The 18,848-nt window shown below is 36.8% G+C and overlaps 4 protein-coding genes across 5 annotated transcripts in view; 1 reads left to right on the plus strand and 3 right to left on the minus strand.

The window, feature by feature from the left end:
• LOC108359503 (uncharacterized) overlaps positions 1–13,639 on the plus strand; it is a 175,599-nt gene extending 161,960 nt beyond the window's left edge. The window contains exons 4-5 of one of the 2 annotated variants that reach the window (XM_017611401.1): positions 6,978–7,300; positions 12,089–13,639. In XM_017611401.1, the coding sequence (XP_017466890.1) occupies positions 6,978–7,300; positions 12,089–12,463 (698 nt within the window). In that variant the 3' untranslated portion in view covers positions 12,464–13,639. The remainder of the gene's footprint in view (positions 1–6,977; positions 7,301–12,088) is intronic. The other variant, XM_017611402.1, reaches the window with a different exon arrangement.
• LOC108359507 (lectizyme-like) lies at positions 4,434–5,284 on the minus strand. Its single transcript, XM_017611405.1, has one exon. The coding sequence runs from the start codon at positions 5,282–5,284 to the stop codon at positions 4,457–4,459; it is 828 nt and encodes a 275-aa protein (XP_017466894.1). The 3' UTR covers positions 4,434–4,456.
• Positions 8,802–10,966, minus strand: LOC108359505 (uncharacterized). Its single transcript, XM_017611403.1, has 2 exons — positions 9,175–10,966; positions 8,802–9,124 (listed from the first exon to the last, which is right to left on the minus strand). Coding segments are annotated over exons 1-2 (1,263 nt in total). The 5' UTR covers positions 10,436–10,966; the 3' UTR covers positions 8,802–9,122.
• Positions 13,640–14,751: 1,112 nt separating the features above from the next.
• LOC108359501 (zinc finger protein 569) lies at positions 14,752–17,646 on the minus strand. The gene is given in 6 exon segments (XM_017611399.1): positions 14,752–15,454; positions 15,542–15,871; positions 15,926–16,128; positions 16,131–16,485; positions 16,589–17,332; positions 17,394–17,646. Coding segments are annotated over 5 exon segments (1,656 nt in total). The 5' UTR covers positions 17,255–17,332; positions 17,394–17,646; the 3' UTR covers positions 14,752–15,352.
• Positions 17,647–18,848: the final 1,202 nt, after the last annotated feature.

Genomic DNA, 18,848 nt, shown 5'->3' on the forward strand with positions numbered 1-18,848 from the left:
TGAGGGACTCCTGAAGTAACATCAATGACGTCAGAGATAGTATTTTTAAACATTACCCTTTGTGATCTATCATAGAGGTATGAAGAGATCCAATGTAGAAAATTAGGTGGAAGAACAAGAAGATCAAGTTTATAGATGAGCAACGAGTGGCACACTTTGTCAAATGCTTTACTGAAGTCAGTATATATAACATCAACAGTTTTGCTTTCACTAAATATATTTGAGATATAGGATGTTAATTCAAGTAAATTTGTAGAAGTTGATTTGCCCTTGCAAAATCCATATTGACTATATGAAATGCTAAAAGAGGTAGAATGCGTCAACTGATTTCTTATAATTGCTTCAAAAAATTTAGGAATTGCAGAAGGCTTAGCTATTCCCCGGTAGTTCTCCACTGAAGATCTGCTACCGCTTTTATGTAACGGCGTTATAAACGATTCCTTCCATATAGTTGGAAATATGCCCTCTTTAATAGCCCGAACACAATGAAAACGACGAGCTACGGACCACAGCTGTCAAATTATTTTAACACGTACTCTTATGTAGATAATTATTTTGGCGACGACCGGGCTACGCGACGATTGTGGTTGTGGCCAGATTAGATCTATTTCTATTTTAATGGCGACAGATAAGGTTCTTCCTCTTCTTTTATGTCAAACTCATACAAATTCATGATGTCGCTGCCGCGTTCAAAGAAATCATGTCGCCATCGACAAAGCGCTTAGATAATAAAGATGACAAATTGGAAGCTGTGGTCGGTAGCTCGTCGTTTTCAATGTGTTCAGAACTTAAGAGACAAATTAAATAACACTGTTAATGGCTCATAGAGATAATCAGCACAATTTATAAGAATACAAGTAGGGATCTGGTGAGGACCACAACTGATGTGCTACTTTAAGGATTTCAGATAAACTACTACATCATCGGGAGATATTACTGGGATATTTATTGAGTTCATTAGACTTATGTTTAAAAGGATAGTCAATGTTAGCATGTGAGTTAATGGAATAATTGGATTTAAAAAGCTGAGCGAACATGTTAGAAATTGTTTGATTATCAGTAGAGACGGTATTTTGATACTTCATTGCGGAAGGAAACCCACGAACATTTCGCTTGGAGTTTACGAAGTCAAAAATGATTTGTGGTTATATATTATTTGCCATTTGATTTTACACAAGTAAGCTTTATAACACTTTTTATTTTACATGGTATGAGTGTAAACCGGTTTTTTTGTGTAATCTAAAATAACGCGACTTTCTGTTTTTCAAATTTCTCAGTTCTTTAGTGAACCATAACTGTGTTTTTTCTTCAGGAACATACATGCGTTTAGGCACATGCTTTTCAAATAATTTATATAAAGTAAAGTTAAAAAGTGCAACACTTTGTTCAATATTTTCTTTATGCGCAGGCCACGACAATTTAGACAGTTCTTTGTTAAGCATTTTAATGTTGGCTTTCGAAAAATCAAAGCGAATATTTGGTTCGTATGCTTGGGTACTGCAATTTTGACCATCACTTACTATAACTTCGTAAGATACCTCCATAGCAGGGTGGTAGACATCTTCGAGCAAAACTAGTGGATCACGCTTATTTACAACGGACTTAGATGCATCATCAACATAAACAAGATCTAATACTTTACCAAACTTATTGTGAAGTACATTAACCTGAGCTAGGCAGAGTTTAGCCATCTCCTCTAAAAATAAGTTGTTGCACGCACTAGACGCAAAAGGTACGATATCATTATCAATGATTTTCCATGATATGCTTGGTAAAATAAAATCACCCAACACAAACATTGAATCAGTGCGTTTAGTCAGTAAATTAACTGATTTCAGTAAAGATATGAGTCGTGAATACACCAATGTGTAAAGTAAATAGACCCTTTTCCAGCCTGTACACGAATGCATTTGAATTCTACTGAATCAATGTGCGAAAGACTAACTTCTTCAGATGGTATTGAAGAGTCTACAGCGAAGAGTACGATACCGCCGGTTCTGTCCTCCCTATCTTGTCTATAGATATGATAATTATTTGGAAGAATCTCTGAATTGAAAACGTGAGGTTTCAGCCAAGTTTCAGTAAAAGAAAGAATATTATTATTACATTCAAGGCCTTTAAGGTATAAGTTCGTTAATTTAGTATTTAAGCCTCTTACATTTTGGTAATAAATACTTAAAGCAGATTTAATAACTGGTTTTTGATTCAGTGTTATGACGGGGAATATTAGCTAATTTATTTACTTTTTTGGGCCTATATTCGAATTCACGAACGAAAGCTCCGGGGGGCCAAAAAGAACTACTAAACAGCGCTTTAAAACTATCTAAATTTACGTCAATTTTAAATGAAGCAATATTTCTCTCGTATTTAAAATTAAATTTTCGGATGCTTAAGTCGATAGTTGTAATTTTTGATGAGATATAAACCTTTGTATCGTCTTCGGTAGTGTCTCTCGAAAATCTAGAAACAAAAATTGACTTCTTTGGCGGAACCACAACTAATTTCCTTGTATCAGACTGGAGTACCGGCGGAAGGGGTTGAGTTACTGCGTTAGTAGTTGAGGATAGGGAAGGCGGTGGAGGCTTTGAAGATGATGCCACCACTTCAGTGGGGGAAGGGGAAGATACTTCAGGCTCGTTATTATCCGAAGCAGATTTCGTTACACGCTCTTTTGAGGCTGAGGATTCTGATGCTGGAGGACACGGAGAAGATGGATTAATTGAGTCAGTCGGCAGATTATTCTGACGTGCGACGGCAATAATTTCCTTAGATGGATTATGAAGACGCTTACGTTTAGGCACACGGATATCCTTAACAGATTGCAAGATATCTAAGCATTTGAATGCTTTAAACGAATTTTCATAATGCTTAAATTTTTCTGTCAGTACCGACAATTCTCTTCCTATTTCTGTAAAACCATTTCCGGTTTGCCTAAATAGCTTGAAAAGATCAACTTCGGTTGACCTGCACTTTACGCAAGACCAGCGAAGGCCCTTGCCATCATTAATAGCGTCCAGAATTCTTCCCGTCAAACCAGCACATTTCAGATGGTAAATACCATCACACAGCCAGCACGATAAGTAGCGTTCAGAATCGCTTTTAATTTGGCAAGTATCAAGATCGCACTTCATATTGAAAGGTTTATGTAATAACACTCGGTAATAAAATACAAACAAAATAAATTATAACAATTAAGGAGCTGATGTATTTAATTAGCTTTAAATAAATATAGCGAACAGTTTGAGTATCACTGTAATTATGACACTTAATAAACGCAACTAGAAGAAGTAAACAAAAAGAGTAGAACAAATGTGCAAAAACAAAATGAATTCAGTTAACCTCAAAGGATACAACAACAATGATAGCAGCAAATGACTCGGCAAGATTAGAATGTATGCTAGTGAAATTTAATTATTTTTTATTTTTTTTTTTTGTTTTAGCACAATAACTTAGCAAGTAGAAAGCCAAAATCAGAGCACAATAAAATGCAGCCTCACAGCTTGACGTTTGCGATTAGTATTGAGAGGGGTGGACGGGTGGTCTAGGACACCCTGCATATGTTTCTGTTTAAAACAATAAAATCTAAAAGTTAAAAGGAAATTTAATTAAGAAAATGAAAAATAATTCCGCTGCCGAGGACTCGAACTCAGATATCTTAAAGGACACGCCGGTGCTTTGCTTATTCGGCCACTGCGACTGCTGGAGCAGCGCGAGCAAATAAAATCCAAATGCTTTCTGTCAAAAGAGCTAAAGAGCTTTTCACCATCAAAGTTGGCAAAGGAGCTTTCTTTGAAAGACTTTCAAATTATCTTGCCCAATGTCTTTCAATTGTCTTACAAATTCCTTTGAACTATCTTAGCCAGACACATCCTTTTTATTAATTCATGGGAAAATTTGATATAGTTATGTAGATCGAATTATTAAAGCTTTGAGTGCAGAAGTCCCCGCGTCTGGGGAAAGCTGAAACACACCTTCAACGAACCTACTGGGCCTTGAAGTGTTCAGGAAAAAGTTGCAGCGGAAGATTTAAGGGCTTTTGCGCATTGGCGACGTTGAAGCTATGAGCTGTTTGAGCTTTTTAAGCTAATTAAAATACAACGGCTCCACTGGCTCGGCCATGCCGTACGGATGGACATAAACACTCCAGCTCTGAAAGTATGCAAAGCGGATCTCCCTGCTAGTAGCAAGTAGATGCAAAGTCCATATGGATAAGGATTTGATTTCACTTGACATTTCCAATTGGCGCAGAGGCGAAACGACTGACGTGCTGTTTTAGACTAGGCCAAAATCACTTAGGCGGTTACAGTGCCAATCAAGAAGAAGAAGAATCTGATAAATCATGTAGTTCATTAAAGAAATTAATTTCACCATACGAATCGAAAAAATTTGTGAATCTCTTTGCAAACGCACCAATCGAAAAATTTTTGTGTTTTCAAAATTTATTAAATTATTGCATTTAGTGTAATATATAGTAAGCACTCTGGATATTAGTAATCCAGGCGATGAAAGCAGAGACACGTGTATAGACCGATGGTAAATTGGAAACACCACATGGAATGTATCCCCAGGATACAATACCGATAAGTTCAGATGGTCCGCCATTGATTTCCTTCACCAAAGGACCACCAGAGTCACCGTTGCATGCAGATATGCCCTTCTGCAAGGAATCTGAGCAGACATTGGTTTCGTGGAGAGGAGCACCTTCAGGCAGAGTTTCCTTGCACTCGTTCCACTCGACGACCTCAGTTTGAACTGTTTGCAATGTCTGGGCTGCAGTAAATATGTACCACTTTGTTTGTCCCCAACCATAAAGATGAGTCTCTCCGCTGTGGATCTCTTCTCGGTGTGGCAAGCTTGCTGGTTGTACTCGTTCGTTGAATTCAAAGGGCTCGGAGATGTGCAAAATGGCAATATCGTAAGGTCCCACACTACCGCTGTAACTTTCGTGAACTCTACCAAAGTCAACTACACGTGATTGTGTATTCTCATCAACTTGAGAGCGTTTTTGAAGACCAGCAATAACTCCCATTCCAACGGCAGTAGCAATGCAGTGACCGGCGGTTAAAATCCAGTCCTTGGCAATAATTGTGCCACCACACTTGTGAGAATGACTGCTAGCACTGGAACTCAACGATACAATGTAAGGGGCAGATTGTGGCTCAGCATCTTCGCCGTTAATGATATAGCCGGTGGCAAAGCTGGGAATTAGATTCTTGAATTTGTCAGTAAGAGCCGATGCGTTGGCACACGCCAGGAAAAGAGCAAACAAGAAAGAGACCTTCATGTTGGCGAAATAAATTTTAACTATTTTTTAAATGAAAAAGGAAGGCTTTTTATATGCATACAAAAAAAAAAACTAAATTCCCAATCACTATGTATATTGTTTTAACTTATCGAATTGCTTCAATGAAAGCACGATCAACTAGCTGATTATTCTATACTTAATCCGCTACGTGCAGATGGTTTATGGAAGTAATAAACTAATTACGATTAGCTTCTTATCCAACAAGTAATTTGTTAATGTAGCGAATTAAAATAACGGCTCATGAAACCGATTAGGTCTACGCTATATCCCTGATAAGAATAGTATTTTATAGTAGATTTCCAAAAAAGGAGGAGGTTATCAATTCGTCGGAATATTTTTTTTTGTTTTTTGTATGTAGTTTACCGCATAACTTTGGACCACGTCAACCGATTTCGATAATTCTGTTTGCATCGGAAAGGTAGTGTCTCAGAGGTGGTCCCATACTAATCTGGTTTGGATCAGATCATCGGATCATGAAATATATATATATATTTTTGTATGAGAATTGAGGTCGGTTTTTTTTTTGCTAAAAACTTCTTGTTTACTTAAAAATTACTTGTTTCAAGTTATTTTCGCAGAGTGCTTATCACTGGAAATCGAAAATATATGTGCATATTATGCACATATTATGCAGTTCAGACCATTGCGTAATGGATGTTCTTTGTATCGAAACGCGTGTATTGGCGGCAGCGCACTTTGTACTCAGCGCACTTTTGATTGAACAGTAATATAAACTTTCATTTAAATTTTCTTCTTTAAAAAGGATTGAGTAAAAGATTTTACAATTTAAAATACACCCCGATTTCGCATTTCTTTTTCCTTCAAAACCGGGCTAATATCTGATCAATTCTGAAGAATTTTTTTCGTTTTGAATTTTCTGATTTGTTCCCTATAAACTCCGGATGAATGAAGGCGTAAAAAATAGATACTTGCAGTTATTGGTTCCAGAGAGCGAGCTGGTTCTGTGCTGGTTAGAAAGTGTGATCCCAGGTAGACAATTTAAGAGGAATTATTGCGATGATTACACCTCTTCGTACTCCAAGTGAAGTCCAATCGAACATTGTCTTATCAGTTACATGTCTAGGCTTTCGCCCAGCATTCGAGCCCATCTGTCTCTCTTTTCCCTGTTGGATCGAGTCGAGCGGTCCTTGCTTGATCGTCTCACATGCCACATTGTTCCACGCAATATCAGACACAACCGCAAGAGGGTTCAGGCATTCTCCAACTAGATTTCAGCGCACTGTGAGCGAGCGCCCAAGTGTCTAATCCGCTTGGCTATCCGAGTAAATAGATACATACTTCGTTAGGCAAATGAAGCCTCCATTTGGATGGAGAAGACAGCTTGCTATATCAATTTGCTTTTAATCAAATCTTTAACATTGGATAGTACACTGGTTTCCGAACCAGTCACGTACCTATTGAGCTCCTACGTTAATAAATTTTCACTTTTAGGAATCGTACTTCAATATTGACATCTGTACAGCAGCTTCTAAATATGTCCAGCTGAAAATTATACAGTGAACTTAACTGGAAAATCGATAGCGAGAATAACAGCGCCACGCTGAATTTTCTTCCATCTATGTTTAATTGTATTTCGCACTCACAACTTTTTTGTTTCTATAAAATATTCTGCTTTTCTAAAAAAAAATAAATTCCTTTTCTCTCTTTCCAGCTGGTCGCACACAACCCTGGTGGTGCCGTAACAATCGTAATGGTGGCTCCAATGGCCGTTCTACACTCTCCATTAAGCATCCCGCCGATAGCATACGAAGGCGTCCGAATAGTAACTCTGGTGTTTGGTCGTGGAGTCGACGCTCTTCAGCCAGTCCCGATCAAATCGGTCCACCATCCTCATCACCCGCCGAAAACCATTACACACACATGGATGACGCATATAGTCCGGTTAATGAGGCACTGTATGCTGAATTAGACCGCGAATCGGTACGTTCAGGAAATCCGTCTTATCAAAATACGGCCTACAGTCAGTGTGGTGAGGTGAGTTAAGGGAAATCTTTAGAACTCAGAGGGGTTATATGTTTTGGTGATTATTGTCACGAACGAACGAAATTGTTTAAGCAGTGGGGAATAGTAGTAAAGGATTGCCACACGAATATCTATTACCTTGCAAGTTTATGTAGACATATTTGAAAGTATTTCGGAAAACTGGAACTAAGTACTTTTTTTTTTCTAAAGGGAAGAGATAAGAAAGCGGAAACATAACCTATAAATTTATAAGTCATCATTACAGTCTCACCTCATAAGATCGAAGAACTTTACAGCTTACTTACTGTACAATGAACGGTATATAGTCAGAGTCTTTTTGTGTTAGTTCCGACAAGCAACTAGGATATGGGGGGTTAATGCCTAGAGTGGTTGTGGTGCGAGGACTCCTGTTTCACCCCAAATCTCAATTTGATCGGCTAAAATCGTTTAGGCGGTTACAGCGCCTATACAAAAGAGAGCAACTTCCTAGCACGACGGTGAGTACTGTACCGCTGTGTAGGTTGTTCAAACCTGACAGGTAGTCGTCTCGACTCAGTTGGTTGTGTGCGGGATTATAGTATCTTCTTCCAGCAGACTTAGATGTCTCCTCAATGGACGCGCTGATTTAGTTTTGCCGAGGAGGAAGCATTTCGACTGAAATAATTTGTGATCATTTACCAAAAGTGAACAGTGAGTACATTGGGAGAACACGCCTTGACTAAAGTAGGCGAAAAAACTTCTAAGAGACTACAATCCCAAGAGTTGTAGGGAACAAACCACCTTCCAAAAGACAAACCTTAGTACTGCTAATAGCACTGGTCGACGGCCAAAATTTACCAGAGACGCCGTTATGAAATTCGTATGTAAAATCACCCCCTGATTCCGAAAATCAAGGTTATTTTTAATTTTATGGTACCGTTTTTGAGATATTTGCAATTTACCGTTTTTGCAAAAAAAAAAAAAATTGGGTCCACTTTATCATATATATCTCAAGAACGAATTAAGCAATTCCAAAACGGTTTGAAGCTTTTAAAAGGTAATAAAATTTTCTATAAACTGTGCATACAACACTTTTTGCTAGGCCCTGTAGATTCAAAGATAACGAACAATCATTACCGATTTTTTCAATTTTTTTTGTAAAAATATAAAAAAAATTGTACTTTGCGGGGAAGGATCTCGAAAACCTTTTATTTTTTTGCAGATTTTTTTTTTCTCCCTAAGCTCTGTTGTATTACAAAAAAAATAAGCTATCATCGAAGAAAATCGATGCAAAACTACGTAAGTTATAAGCGATCAAATAAAAATACCCAGGTTGCGCAATTTCAACGTATACCTCAAAACGTATGTATGGTATAAAGAAGAGTGAAATATCTAGCTATGCTCTGTTTCTATTGAGTTAAAAGTTCAATTTATGAATGAAATTACCCATATTTTTAACTTTTTTTTTAAATTTATTTATGTTTATACTATATTCTAACAATCTTTATCTTAATTTGATTTTACTATGTTGTCGAAATAATTATGTGTTCTACTTTGACGCTTATTCAGTTTAGGATCGGTTTCTCTTATGAGAAACCAGCAGTAATCACCCATCATTGCGACGTCCCAGAATCCTTGATATCGATTCTCAATTAATTTCATTTGCTGATGAAACCTTTCGCCATGTTCATCACTTTCGTCGCCAAGATTTGCCGGAAAAAAGCTCAAATGTGAGTGGAGAAAGTGAATTTTTAAAGACATATTTACGCCCATTTTCGCATAATTATTGATTAGGTCGTTCACTATCTGCTCGTAGTTAGGGCTTTTGTGTCTACCGAGAAAAGAAGCAACGACCTTTTCAAAGGATTCCCACGCTGCTGCCTCAACTGATGAGAGTAGTCCTTTGAATTGATTATTGTTGATCAACTTTCTTATTTGTGGTCCAACAAAAATACCTTCCTTTATCTTGGCTTGAGAAATATCTGGAAAAACTGTTTTCAAATAGTCGAATGCTTCGCCTTCTTTGTCCAAAGCCTTAACAAAGTTTTTAATGAGACCGAGCTTGATGTGTAAGGGTGGAAGTATGATTTTCTCTTTCTTGACAAGAGGGGTGTATTTGATGTTATCCACACCAACGGTAAACTCGACTCTTTCCGGCCAATCCTTTCTGACGTAGTGGTCCTTACGAGCTCGGCTATCCCACTTGCAGAGGAAGCAGCAGTGCTTGGTGTAGCCACTTTGTAGACCGCATAGCATTGCAACGACTTTGAGATCAGAACATATTTTCCAATCATGCTCTTCATATTTGATAAATTTGAGTATTTTTTGCATTTCCTCGTAGGTTTCCTTTGTATTTACTGCATGTGCAATCGGGATAGAAGGCTTTTTGTTACCAATATGCAATAATACAGCCTTCAAACTCAGTTTATTGCCGTCTATGAACAATCGCCACTCTTTTGAATCATATGTTTGACCAAACTCTTTGAATAAACCAGGGATGTCGTTGCAGTAGCATATACTGTCTTTCTTGGTATAGTGTTTGGAAAATGGTTCGTGACGAGTTCTACTATATGTCACCTTAACATCGGATGACACAAATTTAAATTGTTGCATACGAGAAGTGTGGATCTCGGCCTTTTCCTTGGATAGTTCCAAATCTCTTATCCAATCATTAAGTTGTGCTTGTGACAGAACGTTTCTTTCGTTTTCCATGCGAAATTCAGTACAACTTGATCCCCCGCACTCAGATGTTACTGTTGACAATGGAACTGGATCCGCAACTGCCGTTGAATGTAGTACTGGTAATGTCACTGTAGGTACGCTAGCATAGGTTACTCCTCTTGATCTTCCAACGCCAAGTACTTTTGTTTGACAAATATAACACTCTATTGAATGGCAAGTAGGTTCTCTCCATATCATTGGTGTATCAAATTTTGTTTGTTGTCCTGATTCCCACTGAATCAATTCTACTCGACACGATGTACACAAAGTGTTCGGTGTCCATGGTTTTTCAGCATTTTTAGGCTCAATTCCAAAATACTTGGAGTATAAAGTTTTGATATGATCTGAGAACACTCGTCGTCGCCTTATGATAGTATATTGGCCACACATGAAACAGAACATATCTGGATCCTTATTACACTCAAATTCTCGCGTCCTTTTACTCATTTTATTTTTTTTAATAAATCACGGTTTTGAAATTAGACTTATGAACTGAACTATCTCCGGCGAGCCTTGAAGATGTTATGAAGTTTCAAAGCGCATTAACTCATATTTATACTCGGAACAAGAATAAAATTGAAAAAATCAAATCTTACCTAGACAGAAAGGTTCCTTTTTATAACAAGCCGGGAAAAGAAAATACTACCTGTTTTAGATGTAGGCTTTAGAAATTTTCTGTGTCTTATAATTTTGAAAATCTACCTGCATACTTACCCATAACTGACGGAAATACATGTTTATAACTACATGCCTACAGCAGGTTTCGAACCCAACCACTCTTCCTTTCGATGCAACCACTCTACCTACTATAATACAATTCGAGTATTAAAAGTACTATTTGATTTATTTAAAGAAAAAGTGTTATCATTGTTATGGTGTTATTCGTTTATCCGGATAATATCTCACTTGCACTTTATACCTTTAATATATGTATGTATGTATAGGTACATACATTGAAGTTGCGCAACCTGGGTATTTTTATTTGATCGCTTATAACTTACGTAGTTTTGCATCGATTTTCTTCGATGATAGCTTATTTTTTTTGTAATACAACAGAGCTTAGGGAGAAAAAAAAAATCTGCAAAAAAATAAAAGGTTTTCGAGATCCTTCCCCGCAAAGTACAATTTTTTTTATATTTTTACAAAAAAAATTGAAAAAATCGGTAATGATTGTTCGTTATCTTTGAATCTACAGGGCCTAGCAAAAAGTGTTGTATGCACAGTTTATAGAAAATTTTATTACCTTTTAAAAGCTTCAAACCGTTTTGGAATTGCTTAATTCGTTCTTGAGATATATATGATAAAGTGGACCCAATTTTTTTTTTTTTTGAAAAACGGTAAATTGCAAATATCTCAAAAACGGTACCATAGAATTAAAAATAACCTTGATTTTCGGAATCAGGGGGTGATTTTACATAAGAATTTCATAACGGCGTTTCTGGTAAAGAGAAAAAGTTGAAGTTTGTGGTCCAGTGTAGTTAATTGAAGCCTACAGGCCCATATCAACACCCAGGGGATTAGTGTAGGCGATTGCTGTCATTATTGCGCCATGGGAGCAAAAAATCCCACGGCATCTATTTTTAGAATACGATGCGGTTGCGGAAAAAAGACTAAGGCTAGAAGCATAGTGGAGCGCCGAGCGAAGAGCATCGAGCCAAGCGTCGTTTACAAACCTGTTTGTTTCAATAGAAGCGCGCATAGTGAAGAGCAAAGCGTACAGACACGTTTGTAATCGAGGCTACACTAAGTGCTTACCCTAACACGCCTGGGAGTGTTGTGGGCAGAGGTTAAGCAGATTCACTCACTGCCGCCCTCGAAAGTGCTTGGTTTCATTAGAGCACTAGAGCTGGACGAAGTTTTGTTATGAGCTCTGAGGGCACCCACGCTCGAAGTGCACATCCACAATCTAATTTATCTGTCTAGACTCTAGACTGATTCGCCTGTTTTTAACTTTTTCACTAGCTAGCAATCAGTTTTTTTGCAAAAGCAATAGATCAATCGCGAAAACTCCACACTCATTGAACACTTGAGAAAATAACAGCTACCAAATATAATAAACTAGCATTTAAAAAATTCTAATTCTCTTTCTTTTTTTTTCAGAAATACAATTTTCAACAACATGAACAGGACATTCCCATGGTGGTGTCATCGGCGCCCAGTAGCGCCTATTATTCCGACCTCTCGGTGACCGGCATGCCAGGCGGCGGCAATGAGCGTGCCTATGAAATTGTCGGTTTGACGGTTATGTCGCAGCCGCTGCCCAATTGGGATGGCAGTGGTGGCGGTGGCGGTGGCGGTGTTGGCGGAAGCAGCGGTGTCTTAGGCATAGGCGTTGGCGGTACTATGGGCATGGGACTCGGCAGTGTTGGTGGCGGACCGAATGAGGCTTCACAGCGACGCATACCACGTTTGGCAGCCATAAATGAGACAAGCACCAGCACTGTGGTGGCGACAGTTCCCTCAGATTATGTATGAAATTTGGAGGATGAGAGACATAGCGTGGCAGAGGAAGGTGTATAGCGATTTTAAAATGTTATTAAATTATATAGTATACATATATGTATGTACATACATCATAGGAATATAGTATGTACATACAGTGTACAGTTATTTCGGTGGAGTTAATAGCAAGTTAATTAAATGTTATTTAAATAAGTTAGTGAAAGTGATGGTTAGCAGCACCTGTAGCAAACCAAACACAAAAAAACGACAGCAACAACAATTTTGGTGTATACAAATGCGGTGCAAAATGTGCCGTTTATGAAATTCAACGAGCTTATGTAAATTTGTTTAAAAAAAAATAATTAAATTAATTTTTGTATTATCCACAAACTGTTATAGCAGTGCGACTCTTAAAAAAGCAACAAGCGCTTTTGTGTGCTATTTATTTATATATATACGCACGTAGTATGTGTGCGGGTTTTCTGTTAGATACTTATATATATGTACATAAATATATATAGTATATGTATCTAAATATGAAGTAATGTTGTATTAAATTTTGCCACATGCACGCACGCATGTACGAATATTCTTATTTAGAAATTAAATAAAAAAGTAAAAATAAATTAATTATACTCTGTAATTATTCTATTGTAATTGATTTAGTAAGTAAGCTTGTTAAGATTTAACGATTTAATCGTTGGTGATATTTAGCCTAAATATTTAGAAGCGTTGATGTGCGCTATTGAGGCGTGCATAGGCCACATCGGAATGTAAAAGCTGTAAATAACTCGTTTACTAAATGCGTGGCAACATTTCAAATCTATGTATACACACCTTTCGAGGATTATCTATTTAAAAGAATGCCAGAGTTAAACATTATTTAATGCATATTGACGTTCTTTAAGGACATAAACATAACATGAATATAGAATATTTATAGAAATGCTATATGTATGTAATATCTATTAGATCTTAAGTATGAATGAATTTAGTGCGTAATATGAGTTAAATTTAATTTGTGTATGTAAAATAAATATTTTAGTATAAAAAAAGGCATAAATAAAATATTGTATTTAACTGCAAAAAGTAAATTATTTACATATGTATGTATGTATGTATGCACATAGTTAGCACTCGAATTTTCAGCACTTGCACTTTATGTTAAATTTTAATGTGCTATACAACTGCATACCAACATTTTTCATAAAATTTCGATTAAAAAGTTTTTTGATGAAACTTTGTTAAAGTTTCCTAAGTTTTTTATAAAAAATAAATAAACAGCAAATAAACTAAAGAAAAATTATCACAACTTGCTAAAATCTAGTAAACTGAACTCACTTACTTTTTTTATTTTTTTATTTTTTGCCAAACAAAATTTTTGCAGTTGTACATACATATATATATACAGCTGATTTGATTCGCCTCGTTACACGTTTGTCAAAATTGCTTATGAGTGAGTGAGAAAGTGAGTGTTTCCCCTCCTGCCTTGAGCGAAGAATAGCTGAAATTTGACCTTGGTGTACAGAAAGCAAAAACAAAATACGTGTAAGTTTTTTTTGTACTACCTATACCACCTTATGTGAATTCGCCTTGGTATGTATGTACATATATCCCAGGGAAGCCGACTCGTGGGGAATTCCCCGATTTGCGGGGAGTTTCAGTTTGCATCGGGGGATGAACTGGTTTTTTGTGAGGAATTAGGTATAACTAATTTTTTTCTTTTTTGCTTCATTAATTTCATAATGACATCAACATTCAATCATTTTCGTCGAGCTTAACTAACGGGAGGCCCAGGAAACGAGCTGTTTCAATGGGGTCGGACCAGAGGGTGAGGGGTGTTAGTTGAGTCGGATTGAGCTGGCATGTGAAGAGGTGGTTGGTGTCGTGAAGGGATTCTCCACATGCCGGGCACTCATTGGGGATATAATTCTCGAATTTTCGTTGTCGCATTTACTTTCCTATAGTGAATAAAACAATTTATTTTTATATGGAAGAAACCCGCAACAAAACTCTAAAAGGAAAATGTTTAGCCACTTGAAACTTGCACTTTATTATACTAGAACTGAGTGTGCTACAATACTGTATACCCAAAATCTTTCTAGGGAATCGAATTAAAAAAAAAGCTCGAAATTTTTACGAAAGTTTGATTTTTTTTTTAATATTGCATAAAAATTGAAACTTGGATTTATACGGTTTTTATTGGAGAATGAACTATATTTTTATTAAAAAAAAATAACTCAAATTAAAATAACAAAAAAAAAGTAAATGTGAAAACTTGTCAAAATTTAGTGCGACTAAAATTTTTTCGACTACTGTATGAATGTAAGTATTACATGTACATTTTTATTCTTTATTTTTTAACTAACTTTACAAAAGTTTGGTTTTATTTATGAGTACATAGACAAATTACATTTAGAAAAACAGAAAGACCAGCAACATATCAGAAGTCAATTTTTTTTTAATAAGGTGATATCTATGTGTGGTGAATTTTACGAAATTTCGAGCGAAATCGGGTAATTCTCAAAAATGAGTTGGCTACCCTGGTATATCCTTAGCTTTAGAATTTAAGTATTGTATTATGCCACTTTGCTCTATCCACTATGATAATTTCCTCGTAATTCTAATCTTCAAATATTTGTTCTTAAGTTAAATTCTATGTAATGTATAAAGCAAAACTTGTGTATAAAATATAGTTTATCATTTTTTAAGAAAATAAAATGAAATTTTATTAAGAAAAACTCGGCTCTTACAATTTAATCATCAGACAACTCATCTTAGGTCGATGCTGTGCAGACAAACTTTTGTTTGGCAAATTAAATGGCGGCTGCTTAGTTTGCTCTGAGGGGGTTACACCAAGTTTGTCATAGAGTTGCACGTTGATTGTGGTTTTTTATGCAAAATTTCTGCATAACACCGACCTTATACAACGGGTTCAATCAGCAAATCTTGAGTATTGTCTACTTCAATTTTGAGTGTTGTACATAAACTACCACCATTGACTTTCCGTTCTGGATGGTTTACCATCACCTCATTTCTTGCAAATTTCTTCGACGTTTTATTTGTTGTACATAAACTACCACCATTGACTTTCCGTTCTGGATGGTTTACCATCACCTCATTTCTTGCAAATTTCTTCGACGTTTTATTGCGCTTAGGCTGCTTTTGATGTGTTTTCATATGGTTACGCAATGCTGCTGGTTGTGTAAACCGCTTGCCACACTCGTGGCATACATTCGGCTTCTCCCCCGTATGTCTCATTTCATGATATTTAAGTGTATCGGGCTTGGCGAAGCTAAGATCACAATAGTGACATGCATAATCTTTAGCACGCTCATGTACAGTGCGCACATGCGTTCTTAAATTGCCAGCATTGTTGCAAACCTTTGTACAAAAAAGACAGGCCCACGTGCGCTTTAGCGTATGATAGTTTATGTGTGCCTGCAAATAAAAAGAGGATTATTTTCATTTATGTACAGTATTGCATGTCCTTACATTCAATTCGTTTTTCGTTGTTTTACGCATACCACAATGTGGGCACTCATAGTTTTTAATACCAGCATGACGCATGAGATGTATTTTTAATTGTTGTTTATTCGAAAATCGACGCATGCAGTTGGGCTGATCACACGCATGTGGACGCTCAGATTGGTCCTTATGTGTATAGCGGTGATCATTTAATTTTGATGTCGTTTTAATAGTTTACCGCAAATCTCACAAACTTGTGTTTTCAATTCAGGTTCCAATTTATGGCATTTTCGCTGATGCAAGACCAGTGTTGTTCTGTGTTTATACACTTTGCCACAACCATCTTGATCGCAAGCGTATTCCATACTCTGCCCTTCATGTTGATTAAGATGTTGAGAAAGGCTTTGCCAACGCATGAATGATTTACTGCAATCTTTACGAGGACAGGGATATGGTATAAGGCCTTCATGTTTACGTTTATGGGCAATAAGTTTGTGTTCCACAATGAAACGTGAGGGGCAAATATCACATAGATAAACAGTGCTTTTCTTAGTTTCGCCACTAGTTTTCGAAACGGCTGACTTGACCTTAAATAGATAGAAAGTTCATGCATATGTACTCACTAGCTTTTAAGAATATACATATACACATGTGTACACATTTTTGGAACTAAATTTAGTTTAAACTTACATGACTTAGTTTTTTCTTCTCCTTCCTTCCTGTGTTAACATCAGTTTGAAAAGCATTTTTATATTCATTAAATGATGAATTATTTCTGAAGCTATCATTTAAAACATCACAGTCTAAGGTATCTCCGTCCGAAACCAGCGCATGTTCTTTATTAATATTTTGCGCTAATTGGTCAGGTGTTCTTGGTCTGCTAGAAACATTTCGATTCGAATCACTAATTATTTTGGTATCTTCTTCTACAGTAATATGAACACTTTTTGGTGCGAGTTTAATTTCTGCATCATTATCCGCCATAAAATTAGCTTCATCTACCGTAATGGAGTAACTAGTCTGTCCATACCCAACTGATATAGGAATTTCATCTTCAAAGCCACATATCTCCTGAAACTGCTGCAGTTCTTCGAAGCGACGCAAGGATGCATAACACATTTCTTGAAAGTTGAAAAAATCGATGACTTTCTGGCAGCAACATGTACATAGATATTGAGAATATTTTTCGCTTGGATACATTTCTGATGAAATGCAAGCCGCGAATTTTCTTGCAAGTTCCGGTGTTTCGAAGATGTGCAAGCATTCATCATTGGTTAAATGTATCTCTTTAAGGCATGCTCGGCACAAACTGTTAGCTATGCAGAAGGACCCCTCCATGTTGATTGCGTAGTGCATCAAGTTAGCTAATAAGCCAGGTTATTCTCGCGATGTGTTATTAGTCGGTGCTACAGTTTGGTAGTTGCTAAATTGGAGCTGCAATAAAGTACGTGTTAAAGGAATTACGGAAATGTTTTACCCATTACATACACAATACCAATATGACTATAGATATTTCTTATTACGTTGGCGAAAATCCATCTATGTACTTCATCCAATTGGAAGGGTAGTGGGTTAAACTTTTATTCTGATTTAGGTTATTCTTGATTTTATAGAGATAGATATATTTTAGAGGACTTCTACTGAACGAAAATTCCTTTTATTTAAGAAATCAGCTTATAATAAACATAAACATTAGGTGTGTTTCTTAACATATCGTCAGCAATAGATGCGACCTTGTACCCAATCCGCGTTAACCTTCTGTTATGAGCCCTGTTTATAGGTTTGTTCGTCGAGCAAAAAGTTTGAAGCAAGGCGTATTTAACAAGGTGGTGTTGGCCGTATATAAGTAAAAAATTACACTAACAAATTATACGCTGATGTCCATACTGTCGGTGGTATGAGTTACAACAAACACATCATTTTGACGTAATGGCCTCCACGGCGAAAAAATCAGCTGTCGCCCCAACACCACCTTGTTTAAGGTCGGTGTTATGCAGAAATTTTGTTTGGCAAACTGCGTGCAATTGTTGTTGCAGCAAACTCGGAGAGAGCGAGTTTGACGACTCTCACAGCAAACTAATTTTGTTTGGTCAAACTGCAGCAAATTCGGTGTTGTCATATACAAAAATTTTAAATTTTGCGCGTTATGTACATCTGAAATTCTCATTTCGTGTTGGCAATAGCCATGAAAACCATAATGAACGTGCAACCCTGTGCCAAACTCGACATAACCACCTCCGAGCAAACTAAGCAGCCGCCATTTAATTTGGCAAACAAAAGTTTGTCTGCATAACACCGACCTAATACACCTTGGTTTGAAGAAATTTGTACGAAAGTGACAGTTCTCTTGGAGAGAAGTTGCAAAGTCTTGCTGGATAAATTTTAGCCTTGGCAGGGAAACTTGAAAGTTCTCAACACGAGAGAGAATTTGAGAGATTCTTTTCTTACTCTCTGATATTTTTGGAGTTGGACAGTGATCGGACGTAAAAATTCTGTGTTGTATAATCTGGAAAAAAAATGTGGTAGATTTCAAAAATATGTGGCAAATCTCAGGTTTTGGATCAAACTTTGTATTTAATATAAGTATAGCAAAGTGCTAGATTGAAGTTGCTAAAAATTGCATTGAGTTTTGGCAATTTTTTCCTTGACAGTGTAAAGCGGTTCCTTCCATATCAAATATTTTTCGAACATAAATTTTTTTGCAACCTTGCGGAGCGCTGTCAGCGTTTCATTCTATCACATCACTATGTAGCGAACAAATGTGGCACGTTAGGTCGGTGTTATACAGACAAACTTTTGTTTGCCAAATTAAATGGCGGCTGCTTAGTTTGCTCGGAGGTGGTTATGTCGAGTTTGGCACAGGGTTGCACGTTCATTATGGNATGAAATGAGAATTTCAGATGTACATAACGCGCAAAATTTAAAATTTTTGTATATGACAACACCGAAT

This window comes from Rhagoletis zephyria, unplaced genomic scaffold, assembly GCF_001687245.7.
Source record: "Rhagoletis zephyria isolate East Lansing unplaced genomic scaffold, Rhagoletis_zephyria_1.1 Rzeph_scaffold_00401, whole genome shotgun sequence".
Taxonomy (NCBI): Eukaryota; Metazoa; Arthropoda; class Insecta; order Diptera; family Tephritidae; genus Rhagoletis; species Rhagoletis zephyria.

What these genes read in the sequence shown, in the direction of transcription:
- LOC108359505 (XM_017611403.1), bottom strand. Translation starts at nt 10,435, where the DNA reads ATGAGTAAAAGGACGCGAGAATTTGAGTGTAATAAGGATCCAGATATG.
- LOC108359507 (XM_017611405.1), bottom strand. Translation starts at nt 5,284, where the DNA reads ATGAAGGTCTCTTTCTTGTTTGCTCTTTTCCTGGCGTGTGCCAACGCA.